Source organism: Microcaecilia unicolor, chromosome 2 (genome assembly GCF_901765095.1).
Source record: "Microcaecilia unicolor chromosome 2, aMicUni1.1, whole genome shotgun sequence".
In the NCBI taxonomy this organism is placed as follows: domain Eukaryota; kingdom Metazoa; phylum Chordata; class Amphibia; order Gymnophiona; family Siphonopidae; genus Microcaecilia; species Microcaecilia unicolor.
In genome coordinates, this window is record NC_044032.1 from 323,190,575 (window position 1) to 323,207,346 (window position 16,772).

The 16,772-nt window shown below is 44.4% G+C and overlaps 1 protein-coding gene across 1 annotated transcript in view; it reads right to left on the reverse strand.

Annotated features, from left to right (window-relative positions):
- Positions 1–16,772, reverse strand: part of ELP1 (elongator complex protein 1) — a 1,128,708-nt gene that overhangs the window by 648,394 nt on the left and 463,542 nt on the right. Inside the window, 1 exon segment of the mRNA XM_030194341.1 lies at positions 12,969–13,139. Within this exon segment, the coding sequence (XP_030050201.1) occupies positions 12,969–13,139 (171 nt within the window).

Below are 16,772 nucleotides of genomic sequence, written 5' to 3' on the forward strand. Positions count from 1 at the left end.
GGGTACGAATGTGGGTGCAAGATGTGAGAGTGTGGAGAGGAAGAATGGTTGGCTTCAAACATAGAAAAGTAGCGGTGCGAGGCTGGGAAGTATACCTGGGGGGTGGAGGCTGGGACACCCTCTGGGGGAGTGAGTTACAGAAACAACTGTCAAGAGCGTGGGATATGGTGGGGGGATGTCAGTGTTAAAAATCATAACCTGGTATGTAGGGGGTATACACTCCCCCATCAAAAGATATAAAATTTTTAAAGTACTTAATGAACAGAAAACAGCAGTAGCTTTTCTCCAAGAAACGCACTTATCTAAGGCTGAACACGAGAAGTTGAGACGTTGGTGGGTGGGTAAAGTTGTGGAATCCCCAGCTGTAGATGGGAAAGGGGGGGTGATTATCCTGTTCCGGAAGGGAATCCATGTGCAAATTAAAAAAACAATTTGGGATAAAAGGGGGAGGTTTGTATTGGTGTCGGTTGAACTAGACAGACACCCTTTCCTGTTATGCAACATTTATGCACCTAACAAATCTGAGAAGCAGTTTTATAGGCAACTTCTCTGCAGGATGCGAGACATGGGCAAGGGGCCGGTGGTAATGGGAGGGGATTTCAATGAGGTCATGGACCCAAAAATGGATCAATCACAACCAACAGCACAGGAGTTGTCCAGAACTTTGAGAGGTCTTGGGATGTTAGAGGAGGCCCTGGATGTGGTGGACGTTTGGAGAACCTTGCATCTGCTGGATCAGGACTATACGCACCTCTCACGCGAACACTCTACGCTCTCCCGTATCGATTACATACTAGCAGCTAAGGATGTATTTGCCCGGGTAACGGAAGCCACAATAGGTCCCATAGCAATATCTGACCATGCATGGGTATCCCTGGGATTATGTTTGGACAGGGAGGAGCGGGGAGATTTCATATGGCACTTTCCCGCATACCTCTATAGAGATAATCAGTTTATACCTCACCTGAAGACATGTTGAGCTAACTTTCAAGAGGATAATGCGGGCCATAGGGACGATCCAGTGCTCTTTTGGGAGACTGCTAAAGCGGTCCTCAGAGGAGAGATTATAGCATATACGAGCTTTAGGAAAAAGGTGAGACAGAGGGAGGTGATGCGACTGGAGAGGAAGGTGACAGCATTAAGGAGGCAATATGGAAAGGCACACTCGCAGGAGCTGTGGTCCCAGCTATTAAAGACACAACAGGCGCTTAATGAGCTCCTACACCACAACGCGCAGAAATCAGCAGCATACTGGATGGACCATGCAGGTCTTTTTCTGCCATCATCTACTATGTTACTATACTATAAGTATCAGCTTTATCGATTTGCCAACAAGGGGGGAAGATTTCTAGCGAGGCTCATAAACAGAAGGGAGGGTCCTCAGAAGATACTTACAATGACAAACACACAGGGGGTTTGGGTGCATACTGATAGAGATGTAGCTGGAGTGTTTAAAAATTATATAAGCCACAGGGAGAGATTGTAACACCTAGCAAGGCTTACCTGGCCAATGTAGAACTTACCTCGCCTGGACAGAGAAGAGGTGCATATCCTAAACGCACCCGTAACGGAGGATGAGGTAGATTGGGTGATAAAGCAGAGCCCCCTAGGCAAGGCACCTGGACCTGATGGACTCTGAAATGAATTTTATAAGCTGCTTAGATCAGAAATAGGCAAGGTACTCTCAGAGATCTTTAATGTCCTGATCCGAGAGAGAAGGATGTCAGCGCATCTGAACCAGGCTCATATCACAGTACTATTAAAGCCGGGTAAACCAGCACACATCCCGGAATCCTATATGCCCATTTCACTATTGAACACAGAGACCAAGTTATTGGCTAGGATCTTGGCAAACCGGCTATCTTGGTTTCTACCGACTCTGCTCGAGGAGACCCAGGTGGGTTTTGTTAGAGAAAGGAAAATTGCAAAGAACATTAGAAGGATCCTGGGGACATTGGAATGGGTAAAGAGGGAAAGCCAAGAAGCTATGCTAATCAGTTTTGATGCGGAGAAGGCCTTCGATAGAGTGGACTGGGAGTTCTTGTTTGAGGTACTACGGGCATATGGTATCGATGGGTTCTTTGCGGATGCTGTGGCGACACTCTATAATGGACCCACGGCGCGAATCAGTGTCAATGGGCTGTGTTCAGAATGGTTTTCTATTGGTCGGGGAACCAGACACGGGTGCCCCTTATCACCTCTCTTATTTGTACTGACATTAGATCCACTATTGAGGGAATTAAGGAGGAATGTGGACATAAAAGGAGTGAGTACCCAGGGTAGAGAGTTTAAAACAGCGGCCTTTGCAGATGATCTGTTGGTTCTGATCACAGACCCCCAGACGTCATTGCGATACTTAATGGAAAGTCTACGAGAATATGGAGATTTCTCGGGGTTCAAACTCGACTTAGTAAAATCGGAGGCTTTGGCAAGTGAGGGGGTGAGACAAACAGTTTGGGATCAATTTCCAATGCGGAAAGCGAAAGAAGCATTCAAATATCTAGGGGTGCAGATGCCGCTTAACCCGATGCAACTGTATAGTTATAATATCCCCCAGTTGCTCAGAGACACTAAAGAACAGCTATCTGCGTGGGCCTCGCTACCGTTATCTTTTATGGGTAGAATACACTTATATCGTATGATCATATTCCCGAGGTGGCTCTCTATGTGCTACAGGCCCTGCCTCTCAGACTTTTGAGGAAAGACCTGAGGGCACTACAGAGACACGTGGTGTGGTTCTGCTGGGCTGGAAGAAAACCGAAAATGCGATGGCACCACTTGTCTGGAGCCCAGGTGAGGGGTGGTTTGGGCATGCCTGAGATGAGCGATTACAATCAGGCTTGTTTGTTAAGACACTTAAGGGACTGGAACCTGGACATCCACCTATACAGATATCGGATGGGAACAAGTTTACTTTAAGCCATGGTCTATGAGTTATTTACTGCATGCGAAGAGTGGGGGACTCCCAAAGCAGGTAAAAGATAGTGTGCTTTTAAAGCCCATGCGATACGCCTGGAGGGTTCTGTTAAGATATTGGGGGCAGAATCCGGAGAGTAATGGGTTACTGTCAATTGCGGGGAATGCAGACTTCCCGGCGGGAAGAGATAATCGTGTCTTTAGAGACCTGGAGAGGCGGGGCGTGTCACTGCTGGAACACTTTGTTCAATCCAATGGGAAGGTGATGCCATATGCGGAGTTCTCTGGGAGATATGTGGGAGGCCTATGACGGAACTGGCATATATGCAGCTGGCGCATTACATCAGGGGACTGCCCCAGTCCACTCTGTTGACGGAATTTGGGGGGAAAGTTAGGGAATTTCTAGCAGGGGATGCAGCGGGGCAGGTATCAATATCATGGTTCCATAAGGCTCTGAGAGAGTTTAAGCCTAAAAGGGATGTCAGTGAGGTGGTCGAACGCTGGAGGAAGGAAACAGGGAGGAACATCAGAAGGGAATGTCCTAACAGCACTCAAAGGAATCCCAGGGGTAGTACACAGTGCGGAGTTGCAGGATGCCACTTCATATCAATACACAGGGCCTATTTTTCGGGCAAACAGGCATGGCGAGCAGGGGTAGAAGACTCGGATAAAAGCAGGAAATGTGGGGCGAACATGCCGTCTTTGACACATGGGATGTGGCAGTGTGGGGCCATTTTGAAGTTCTGGGCAGCTCTTGCCCGATTTTTACCGGAGACCCTAGGGCGGCGAATAACCATCTCCTTCGATCAAGCACTGTTCAGCTCGGGAGCGGTGTGGATAATGGGGAATCGAGAGGAGAAATTGTTTCTCAGTAAGTCCTGCATCCTGGGGAAAAAATGTATACTCAATCATTGGATTTCTAGCACCCCTCCATCCTATTGGTATTGGAGGAATAAACTGCATGCACTGATGCTATGGGAAGCACACGGGGCCTGCTATTCTGAAAAAAGAAGGAAGCTGTTCATTAGAGTGTGGGGAGCTTATCTAAACATCATTGCACCAAGGTCCAGAAGCCAGGTGTTGAATGTTTTAGGATGAATGTGGAGTGAATGAGAGGGAGGGGGGGGACTAGCGTTCTGGGGGGAATCGAGACCTTATCTTATCATACCAGTTAAATGCATGGAGACATATGTTCATCTGAGGGGCGCGTTAGGGATCGTTCTTTGATTAATCAATGGCATCTCCACACTGGTCGGCTGAGCAGAGGATTGAGGGGTCCTAAGAAAAAAAGGGCCCCCCATCTGGAATTTACTGCTGCCAACACTTAGAAGTTGACACATAGTGGAATGACATATATACTAGGGCAAAGCGCTCTTATAATTGGTTGGACGAACATCTACCTTGGTAGTCAGGGGGTGAGTGGGGTAAGGTAGGGCGGGGAGGAGAATGTTAAGGGTTGGTAATGGGGGAGAAGCACTGATGTATTATATTATATTAAGGGGGAGGGGGAGATAAATGATAAAGTTTGATGACTGACGTTAATACTATGTCTTTGTTGATCCAATTTTGATGTTTGACTTTCTGCACATTTCAATTGCTGGAGATGTTTGCTTGTTTTGTCATCAATAAAAAACTGTTGAAACATAGATATCCAGATAGCGGCTGAATATCACCGCAATCCAATGTCCAGATATTAAGCTGCAGCCGCTATCTGGATATTGCTGCTGTATATCCAGATTTTTATTTTTTTGTTGTTACCTGCAGAGACCAACCTAAAAAAAAAAAAAAAAGAAAGAAGACTGCAGTGGGCTCAATATTACCCTGACCTTCTATTATTCAAACAGACCTGTCACATTAGAAAGTGGAATAAAAATAGGACTCATAAATCTTTTGTGGAGACAGGCTATTTCGTAATATAAACAAAAATTAAAGGGAGGAGTATTATTCAAAATTGGTAAGGAAATCTTGATGTTAAGAAATTGTTTCAGATTTTTTTTCCCCAGCTGACTCAAAATAGTAACATAGTAGATGACGGCAGAAAAAGACCTGCACGGTCCATCCAGTCTGCCCAACAAGATAAACTCACATGTGCTACTTTTTGTGTATACCTTACCTTGATTTGTACCTGTCCTTTTCAGGGCACAGACCGTATAAGTCTGCCCAGCACTATCCCCGCCTCCCAACCACCAGCCCCGCCTCCCACCACCAGTTCTGGCACAGACCGTATAAGTCTGCCCAGCACCATCTTCGTCTCCCGCCACCGGCTTTGCCACCCAATCTCGTCTAAGCTCTTTAGGATCCATTCCTTCTGAGCAGGATTCCTTTATGTTTATCCCACGCATGTTTGAATTCCGTTACCGTTTTCGTTTCCACCACCTCCCGCGAGAGGGCATTCCAAGCATCCACTACTCTCTCCGTGAAAAAATACTTCCTGACATTTTTCTTCAGTCTGCCCCCCTTCAATCTCATTTCATGTCCTCTCGTTCTACTGCCTTCGCATCGCCGGAAAAGGTTAGTTTGCAGATTGATACCTTTCAAATATTTGAACGTCTGTATCATATCACCCCTGTTTCTCCTTTCCTCCAGAGTATACATGCTTTGTTCAGCAAGTCTCTCCTCATACGTCTTGTAACGCAAATCCCATACCATTCTCGTAGCTTTTCTTTGCACCGCTTCAATTCTTTTTTACATCCTTAACAAGATACAGCCTCCAGAACTGAACACAATACTCCAGGTGGGGCCTCACCAACGACTTATACAGGGGCATCAACACCCCCTTTCTTCTGCTGGTCACACCTCTCTCTATACAGCCTAACAACCTTCTAGCTACGGCCACCGCCTTGTCACACTGTTTCGTCGCCTTCAAATCCTCAGATACTATCACCCCAAGATCCCTCTCCCCATCCGTACCTATCAGACTCTCCCCGCCTAACACATATGTCTCCCGTGGATTTCTACTCCCTAAGTGCATCACTTTGCATTTCTTCGCATTGAATTTTAATTGCCAAACCTTAGACCATTCTTCTAGCTTCCGTAGGTCCTTTTTCATGTTTTCCACTCCCTCCGGGGTGTCCACTCTGTTACAGATCTTAGTATCATCCGCAAATAGGCAAACTTTGCCTTCTAACCCTTCGGCAATGTCACTCACAAATATATTGAACAGAATCGGCCCCAGCACCGATCCTTGAGGCACTCCACTACTCACCTTTCACTCCGAGCGAATTCCATTCACCACCACCCTCTGGCGTCTGTCCGTCAACCAGTTCCTAATCCAGTTCACCACTTCGGGTCCTATCTTCAGCCCATCCAGTTTATTTAAAAGCCTCCTGTGGGGAACCGTGTCAAAAGCTTTGCTGAAATCTAAGTAGATTACGTCCATAGCTCGTCCCTGATTCAATTCTCCTGTCACCCAATCAAAGAATTCAATGAGATTCGTTTGGCACGATTTCCCTTTGGTAAAACCATGTTGTCTCGGATCTTGCAACATTGGCTTTCAGGAAATTCACTATCCTTTCCTTCAGCATCGCCTCCATTACTTTTCCAATTACCGAAGTGAGGCTTACCGGCCTGTAGTTTCCAGCTTCTTCCCTATCACCACTTTTGTGAAGAGGGACCACATCCGCCGTTCTCCAATCCCTCGGAACCTCCAGTGGCATAGGAAGGGGGGGGGGGGGCGGTGGGGCAGTCTGCCCTGGGTGCACGCCGCTGGGGGGTGTCGGCACCTCGCTGGTTCCTTGCTCTCTCTGCCCCGGAACAGGTTACTTGCTGTTCCGGGGCAGAAAGAGCAGGGAACCAGCGAGGCGCCGACACCCCCTAGCAGCGTGCACTCGGCGAATTGGCTCTCCTGCCCGCCCCTCACCGCCTTCCAGGTATGTTCTCGGGGGGGGGGGGGGGGTTGCGCTCCGGAGGGGGAGGGTGCGCCGCGCTGCACCCGGGGGGTGGGGGTGCGCAGCGGCGACCCGCCCAGGGTGTCAGCTGCCCTCGCGATGCCACTGGCCACATCTAATACAAATATGGTCCCTAGTGCTAATCAGTTAACAAATATTTTTGAAAATAAAAAACAAATAAAAACCCAAATGTTTTATAATGAATATATTATACCTACTAATTTTTTGCCTCCATTCAATTCTTCTCCAACAGAAAGGAGCTTGAGAGAGTTTGCTCCTGTTCTGTAGGTCAGAACTGAATCATTTGTTCTCAAGATATGAACATCGTTTTGCATATTAGGTGTCTGTCCAGCTTTTCCTACATAGGCACGTAGCTATGGAATGCATTACCACTTGACGTGAAAAACCAGCGCGACCTAACCAACTTTCGGAAATCACTGAAAACCTGTCTCTTCAACAAGGCATACCGCAACGATCCTTCATATGACCTTTAACACATTACCACTTTATCTCTTATTCCGAATATGATCTCTTTATACATGTTTGCTTAATTTTATTTTGTCATTCATGTTCTCTATGTAATACCACTTACATCTCTCACTCTGGAATGGTGATTGCCATGACAGAACAATGTAAACCACATTGAGCCTGCAAAGAAGTGGGAAAATGTGGGATACAAATGCAACAAATAAATATATGATGAAAACTGTCCCAGCTGAATTCAAAGATTTATTGTTAGATTTTCCATCTATTATTAAGGATGCTAAGGAACTCCCCTCAATATTGTCAAACTATAGGCCTGTTGTGTCCATTCCCCTGTTTATCAAGATCCTGGAAGGAGTGGTTGCTGCTCAGTTATTTTACTTGGAACATTTTAACATCTTACACAGTTCACAATCTGGATTTCAGATTATAGTACTGAAATTGTAGATGGTTCCATCTTGAAGAGGTTGCAATAATGCAATTTGATTTTTCATCAGTATTTGATCTAGTGGATCATAACATTTTATTGAGAGTACTCAAAACTGGGATTTCTGGTAAGGTGTTAAACTAGTTCTGAGGCTTTTTGTCTATGTTGCATCCCTACCTTGCTCCTCGGGCAGCGGCCATATTGGAAAGATCATCTAAGCAGCAACCATTTTGGGTAGAGCATCTGAAGGGCAGCCATCTTGGGAGGATCGTTTGAGGAGCAGCCATCTTCGGTAGCTCATCTAGGAGGCAGCCATCTTGAATGTCTTTTGGGCGTGCCCTATGAGATCTCTCGCCTCTCAGCTGAGGCCAGGTTCCTCTGATTGGAGACCTATTTAAGAGCTGGCCTGGGACTCCATCCTTGCTTCGGCTTCTATCTTGTTACAGGTTTGGTGCTGGTGATTGAGCGTTCTTCTGCCGGTTTTCCTGTTGATGCTGACTTGGATTGAACCTGACCATTCTCTGCTTGCTGCCTGCCCTGACCTGTGGATTGAATCTGACCACTCTCTGCTTGCTGCCTGCTCTGTGGATTGAACCTGACTGTTCTCTGCTTGCGGCCTGCCCGATCTGTGTTCCGGATCTGTTCTAGTCCTGCCTGCCACGGCTGGTGGCCGTCCGACCCCGACAGTATCCGGAAGTCCTAGTGGCCACCTGCACCTGGGGGCTCAACTCCCGGGGAACGATGGTCGCTTCCCAGGTGAAGCTAGGGGTTGTCCAGAGCTTCAAGGATCCTCCGCACTCTGTCAAGGCGCAAGGGCTCACTATTGCAGTGGCAACAGTCTAGGACTTATAAGGTAAAGATGAATATTATATCAGGTTAGGCTATGGAGTGCCCAAGGCTCCCCACTCTCACCAATTCTTTTCAATGTAATTATCCATTCTCTTGGGTTCATTCTGGAGGGGGCTGGGATCCACTGTATTCCGCTGAGACTCTGAATACATGTGCAACATCCCTTTCTTTCTCTGAGCCCTCCCCCTTTCCTATTTATATTGTAGTTCTACCACCTTCCTATTGTTTATAGTGTACTTCCCTCCTTTAACTTAGGGCCCTGTTTACTAAGGTGTGCTAGCGTTTTTAGGCGTGCTAAAAATTAGCACATGCTAATGCCAGAGACACCCATACATTCCTAGCACGCACTAAAAATGCTAACGTGCCTATAGCGCAGCTTAGTAAACAGGGCCCTTTGCTTGTAAGCCGACTCAATGGTTTTTCCATAGGCAGGGTAGAACATTCTGAATAAACTTGAAACTTGATATTCAGATATTACTGTGATAGTTACAATTCAATCATCTTCTGAGGTCACTAAAGAAAACTATTAAAAATGGAATGCAGCTAATAAATGACTGGATGTTGCAACATCGTCTGAAATTCAATAATGAAAAAATAAAATTCATGTTCATAAGAATGCTTAATAATTTAGAGTTTGTTTTTTCACCATCAATTAGAATTTTAGGAATGATGATCAATTAAACATTATCACAGACCATTATTTAAATGGACAGGGAAAATCCACTGCTTCTTTCTAGGCTAAGAAGCATAAAATGTACTGTTTTGGAATCTTGCCAGGCACTTGTAACCTGGTTTGCCCACTGCTGGAAACATAATGCTGGGCTTGATGGACCTTCAGTCTGTCCCAGTATGGCAATACTTATGTCATTATTTATTTATTTATTTGCTGCATTTGTATCCCACATTTTCCCACCTATTTGCAGGCTCAATGTGGCTTACAGTGTTCCTTCATGGCAATTGCCATTCCAGAGTAAAAGGTATAGTTGTCATTTCATAGTGTACATGGATGACATGGTAAGTTATATGGATGTCATGATAGATCGACATTTCAGAATGGAAGATACAATTGGTATTACATTAAGAATATTGAGGTATAGTAGATTAAACAGATAAACAATTTTCAGGGTAAAGATGTAGTTGGTCTTATGTAAAGGGATAAGCGATAAGGCATAGGGAGAGAACATTCAGAATTTTAAGTGATGGTGACTTGCAGTTCCTGTTATGGGTCCTTGTGGTATATTAGAAGTTCAAATTAATTCTATAGTTTAGAAATCTTTCTTTTAATGAGGAAATTACATAGAATTTGTACGTATTTTGATATTGCTCATTTCAGACTGTTTGTTCAGTCGCTCCTTTTATTGCAATGTGATTTATTTACGTTGTTCTAAAGGTATTTCTAAAAAACTAGAGACAATACAGAATACAGCAGTCAGGTTGATTTTTTTCATCATCAAAATCTGATCTTGTTTCTATATTTATTAGGGCTGTTCATAGATGAAAAGGTTTAACCACACAAAATTCTTGATCGCGCAATTAATCGCGTAAAACATCCCCACTCATATTTCCTCCTGTTCTGTACAAAAATATAGACAGCAAGAAGTATCAGAACTGAGTGGAGGCGTGGAATGGCCTCCCGGTGGAGGTGGTGGAGTCTAGGACTGTTCCAGAATTTAAAAAGGCATGGGATAAGCATGTGGGATCGCTTAGAAACAGGTACAACTGGGGGTTACAGAGGACGGGCAGACTGGATGAGTCATATGGCCTTTATCTGCCGTCATGTTTCTATGTTTCTAACTGACATGTTTCAATTACTAAACTGAAAATAAAATCATTTTTCTTACCTTTGTGGTCTGGTAATTTTACTTTTCTAATCATCTTGTTCCCTAATCTTTGTGCTCTGAACTCTGTTTCCAAGACCTCCTGTCCATTCACTATCTTTTCTCTCCTCCATTCTCCTTCACTCCCTGCCCTATATCCATCTTTCACATCCAAGTTTCTTCCAGTTTTCAGCATCCTTCTCATGTCGTTCTAGTTTCCAACTCTTCCCTTTCCCTCCATCCATGGGCTGAAAATCCTTCTCTCTCTCTTCTCTTCCTTTCCCTGTCATCTATGTGCAATTCCCCTCTCTTCCCTTCTCCTACCTTCTGTTCATGTCCACCATCTCCTTTATTTTTTTCTTTCATCCCCCATTTCCACATCTATCCCCCCCCCCCCCCGCCATCCAGCATCACCCCTTTCACTCCTTCTTTTCCCTCTTTCCCAACCTAAAGCATTGCTCCTCTCTTCCCTCTTTCCCCAACCATCCAGCATTCCTCCTCTCTCCATCATCTACCATCGACCCATCTCACTCTCATTCCTCTCACTATCCAGCATCACCTCTCTGTCTCTTCCCCCCCTCACTGTTCAGTATCACCCATCTCTTCTCTCTTATACATCACCACCATCCAACATTACTCTGTCTCTCGGTCCCCCCACCCAACCATCCACCATCACTCAGTCTCTCTTCCTTTCCCCACTACCAAAAAACAAAGCCATCATCCCTCACTGCCCCACCTCTCTCTCCCCACCCTCAACCATCTATTATTGCCTTGTCTCCCCTATATCCTGCATTGCCCTATCTTTTCCTCTCCCCATAGTGTGCACTGCCCTGTCTCACCTCATCCCCATATCCTGTGTTGCCCTATTTTTCCTAATCCTCCATATCCTGAGTTGCTGTCTCCTCCCCCTGCTCCAGCTTTGCCCAGTCTCCCTGTCCTCTCCCCCTCCCACCGGCTTACTCGTTTATCTCTTGTTTGTCCTGTTTGTCTGTCCTAATTAGATTGTAAGCTCTGTCAAGCAGGGACTGTCTCTTCATGTTCAAGTGTACAGCACTGCGTACGTCTAGTAGCACTTTAGAAATGATAAATAATAAGTAGTAGATGGTCTGGAGCACGTGCACCTATCCCCTGCTTCTCTCTTCACTGTGGGTGTAGCAGCAGCAAGCAAAAAGACAGGCACAGGAACGCTCCCCTCTGCATGCTACTGCTGGCTCTGCCAGACCCAGAAATAGGAAGTTACATACTTCCTGTTTCTGGTCCAGCAGAGCCAGCGGCAGCACGCAGAGGGGAACATCCCTGCACCTGTCTTTTGCTTGCTAATGCTACAGCCACAGTGAAGAGAGAAGCAGAGGATCGGAGCACGAGCTCCAGACTATCTATAGCTAGCTTCCTGTTTCTGGGTCCGGCAGAGCTAGCGGCAGCACACAGAGGGAAAAGTCCTTGCACCTGTCTTTTGCTTGCTGCTGCTACAGTCACGGTGAAGAAAGAAGCAGGGGATCGGCGCATGAGCTCCAGACCATCTAAAAATGAGTAAGCCAGAGGGAGGGGGAGAAGGAAGGGAGGAGACAAGACAGGGCAAAGCTGGATACTGGGGATGGGGAGACAGAGGAATGCAGTAAAGCTAGTTAAGCATTAAGCACCTTAGCCACGTTATTAACGTGTTAAATGTACAGCCCTAATATTTATATGGTAGGATATGGAAGATTTAAAACAAATAGGAAAAAGTTTTTCTTTACTCAGCGTGTAGTTAGACTCTGGAACTCGTTGCCGGAGAATGTAGTGACAGCAGCTGGCCTTAAGGAATTTAAAGGGGGTTTGGACAGATTCCTGAGGGAAAAGTCCACTGAACATTATTAAATTTTTATTTTTTTTTTTTTGGGGGGGGGGGGGGGGGTTGCCGGGTTCTTGAAGCCTGGATTGGCCGCTGTCAGAGACAGGATGCTAGGCTTGATGGACCCTTGGTCTTTTCCCAGTATGGCGCTGCTTATGTACTTATATTATGCCTTTGCTGGCTTCTGGTAGAGACTAGGGTGATTCTTAAGATTTATTGCATTCTGTATAAGATTTTGGATGATGTAGCACCATGTATTCTATCTGAATTTGTTTCTTCGGTAAAAATCCAGTCACTGAGACAGTTAAACCCTTCTGTTTTCCCTAGTCCTAGAGGGTTGAAACTGTCTCGTTTGTTTGAATCCTCCTCCTCTTTTCAAGCAGTAAAACTCTGGAAGATTCTTCTAATTGAGCTATGGTTTATTACAGATTATAAATCTCTTAGAAAGTCCTTAAAGACTTTTTTGTTTCAAAGATTTGCTACACAGTAATGTTGTTTATAACTAAGTTTTATTAGTGCCGTGTAATTTTGTTCTTTTATGGAAAAAATTGTGTTACGTAATATCTAATGTATTTCCCGGGCTGTACCTGGTTTCTTAGGTGCTGTGATCTGCGTTGAACCAGTTTTAGTATACATGGAATAGAAGAATAAATATTATTATTATTAAAATTATCACAAATATCCTCTCATAAGCCACTTGCTCACCTCAAATGTACTTTTTCTAATCTTATCTAAGGCCAAGGCACAAGCTCACTCACCGTATCTGTAAATGGAAATTCTATTGCTTGTATCAAGTACAGCCACATCATTACTCCTCTGGAGACTTTGGAGGAATGCAACTTGATTCACTGGGTGCGACAGCTGAAGGTGGAAGGTGCACATTGGAGGAGGAACCACAGACTGCTGAAAGGCCGTCACCAAAACCTTATCTTCAAAATTAAAAAGAAAATTCAGGAAAAATAAATCTCACATAGAGAAATTAAGTCTTACTTGCAAATTTTCTTTCCTTTAGTCCCACCAGACCAGTCCAGAACCTGTGGGTTATGTCCACTGACCAGAATATGAGACAAAAATAAAATTTCTGCTTGCTTCAACCTGTAAGGGTACCATGCAGCATAATGTCATCAGTATTTCAAATGGCAAATCAATGGTACAAATTTCTTCTTTCAAGAAAATTGTCATACCAATAGTATATATCTTCAGCCACAAGGGGAAAACAAGGGAAGAGTAAGAGAGAAGGGACTCCAAGTATTTAACATTTTTCTCACTCGTAGATACCTTGATTTATTCTGAGAAGGGGTTAGACCTGAGTTAGTGGCCCAATTGGCCTGTTCAGTCCAGAACCTAAAAGGTGTAGCTTCTGAGATACTAAGGAGGGAATTTAGACTGGTCTCGTAGGACAAAGAAAAAAAAATTAGCAGGTAATACTAGTTTCAGCTTCCTTAGCATCCTCAGACCAATCCAGAACCTGTGGAAAGCAGTGTCCCACGTGAGTGAGACCTCAAAAACTCAGATTAACACATCTCAAGTGCTGAATAAGTATATGCAAAACAGTATAGACATATCAGAAACTTTGCTTTGAATTTCATCCATTATAGAGAAAAATGCTTGGGAAGGAGTTAGCAAACTTCAGAAGAAGCACTACTAAAAATGAGGTAGATTTCACTCTTCCTTGAAGAAAAAGCACCGAAAAAGGAAAATATAGGATAGAAAAGAAAAAAAAATGTTTTTCCTTTCTCAGCATGAAACAAAGGAGGTTGAAGGCATTATCCATTTGGTAAGAGAATTTGAAAAAAACAGAGGGTTCCTGCATACAAACAAGGTTCCTTACATATAAACATCAGAAAGAACTTCTAGAGGATGAGAAGTTTGCTATGATCTTCAAGTGCTTAAAAGATGTCACAACCAACCTACAAAGAAATTCCAGTTTGTTTTGGATAGGAGAAAAGTGCACAAGTATAGAAACTCTTCCAATAGTGTAAAAGAAAATTCACACAGGGAAGATATGAAAGAGAGAAAATTCCAACAAGTGACAGCACAAATAGGTGAAAGATGTACTTATAAGAACTTTCAAGTAACCAGATAGAAATTCATTGTCCATAAATCAAGGATGGTAAGGAAATCAAAGGTACAAACGGCAGCCGGCATGGTTAAAAAGTGAGGTGATGGAAGTTATTAGAGATAAAAGAAAATCCTTCAGAAAATGGAAAAAGGATCAGAATGAAAATAATAGGAAACAGCATAAGGAATGGCAATTCAAATGCAAAGTCCTGATAAGGAAGGCAAAGACTATGAGGCAAAAACATATAGAGTGGCATAATCAAAAGGGATGCCCAAGTTTTGCTGAGGACATCCTCGCAAAACATCCTGATAGAGGAGCGGGGAAACCCATATTATCAAAACAAGCAAGATGCTCATCTTTCGTTTCGATAATATGGTAGGGGACGCCCAAATCTTGAAATTTAGGTCATCCTTAGAGATGGTCATCCCTAAACTTGGTCGTTTTTGATTTTCGGCGATAATGGAAACCGAGGACGCCCATCTCAGAAACGACCAAATGCAAGCCCTTTGGTTGTGGGATGAGCCAGAATTCATAGTGCACTGGTCCCCCTGACATGCCAGGACACCAACCGGGCAACCTGCAGTGGACTTCAGAAATTGCTCCAAGGAACATTGCTCCCTTACCTTGTGTGCTGAGCCACCCAAAACCCACTACCCACCACTGTACACCACCTACCATAGCCCGTACGGGTGAAGGGGGCACCTAGATGTGGGTATAGTGGGTTTCTGGTGGGTTTTGGAGGGCTCACATTTACCACCACAAGTGTAACAGATAGGGGGAGGATGGGCCTGGGTCCACCTGCCTGAAGTGCACTGCACCCACTAAAACTGCTCCAGGGACCTGCATACTGCTGTGATGGACCTGAGTATGACATTTGAGGCTGGCATAGAGGTTAGAACAAAATATTTTTAAAGATGTTTTTTTGAGGGTTGGAGGTGGTTAGTGACCACGGGGGAGTAAGGGGAGGTCATCCCCGATTATCTCCGGTGGTCATCTGGTCAGTTCGAGCACCTTTTTGTGCCTTGGTCGTAAGAAAAACAGGAACAGGTGGTAGTCCAAGTGCTCGTCAGGGACACCATTTTTTTTCCCATTATGGGTCGAGAACGCCCATGTGTTAGGCACGCCCAAGTCCCGCCTTCGCTACACCTCCAACACGCCCCGTAAACTTTGGTCATCCCTGCTACGGAAAGCAGTTCGGGATGCCCAAAATTGGTTTTCGATTATCCCGATTTGGGTGACCCTGTGAGAAGGACGCCCATCTTCCAATTTGTGTCAAAAGATGCATGTCGTCCTTGATAGTAAAAACTTTAGGTATATAAGAAGCAAGAAGCCGGCAAAAGAATCAGCTGGACCGCTAGATGACCGAGGGGTAAAAAGGGCATACTGGATTATTTCAGGATTGGAGGAAATGTACTTAGATGGTTCGAAGGCTTCCTAACAGCAAGAACCTACCAAGTGATATCAAGCTCAAAAACATCAACACCATGAAAACCTGAATGCGGAGTACCACAAGTATCACTGCTCTCGCTGACTCTTTTTAACTTAATGATTAGCCAAATCGCTATCCAACCAAGGAATTAACCCGTACATCTGTGCAGATGATGTCACGATATATATTCCATTCAAACAAGATATAACCGAAATCACAAATGAAATCACACACAGCCTCCAAATAATGAACTCATGGGCGGACGCATTCCAACTAAAGTTAAACGCAGAAAAAACACAATGTCTCATCCTGTCATCACAATATAATACAAACAAAACCAATACCATAAACACTCCGGATTACACCCTCTCGGTCTCAGACAGCTTAAAAATTTTGGGACTCACAATCGACCGAAATCTCACACTTGAAGATCATGCGAAAAATGCAGCAAAAAAAATGTTTTACTCAATGTGGAAACTCAAACGAATTAAACCTTTGTTCCCAAGGGAAGTATTCCGCAGCCTAGTACAATCAATGGTGTTAAGCAATCTATCTAGACTACTGCAATGCCAGTTATGCTGGATGTAAAGAAGAAATCATTAAGAAGCTTCAAACCGCTCAAAATACAGCAGCCAGATTCATATTTGGGAAAGCGAAATACGAAAGCACCAAACCCCTAAGAGAAACTACATTGGCTCCCACTAAAAGAACGCATTGCGTTCAAATTCTGCACCCTGGTCCACAAAATCATTCACGGGGAAGCCCCGACCTATATGTCAGACCTTATAGACTTGCCTATCAGGAATGCAAAAAAATCAGCACGCACATTCCTCAATCTCCATTACCCTAACTGCAAAGGGCTAAAATATAAATCCACATACGGGACCAGTTTCTCATACATCTGCACACAGCTATGGAACACACTACTGAAGGCCATAAAAATAACGCAAGACCTAACTATCTTCCGAAGGCTACTGAAAACAGATCTATTCAAGAAGGCATACAATAAACATCCATCTTAAATACTAAATAACAAGACTTTACATGACATAGACACAAATAATTTCTTAC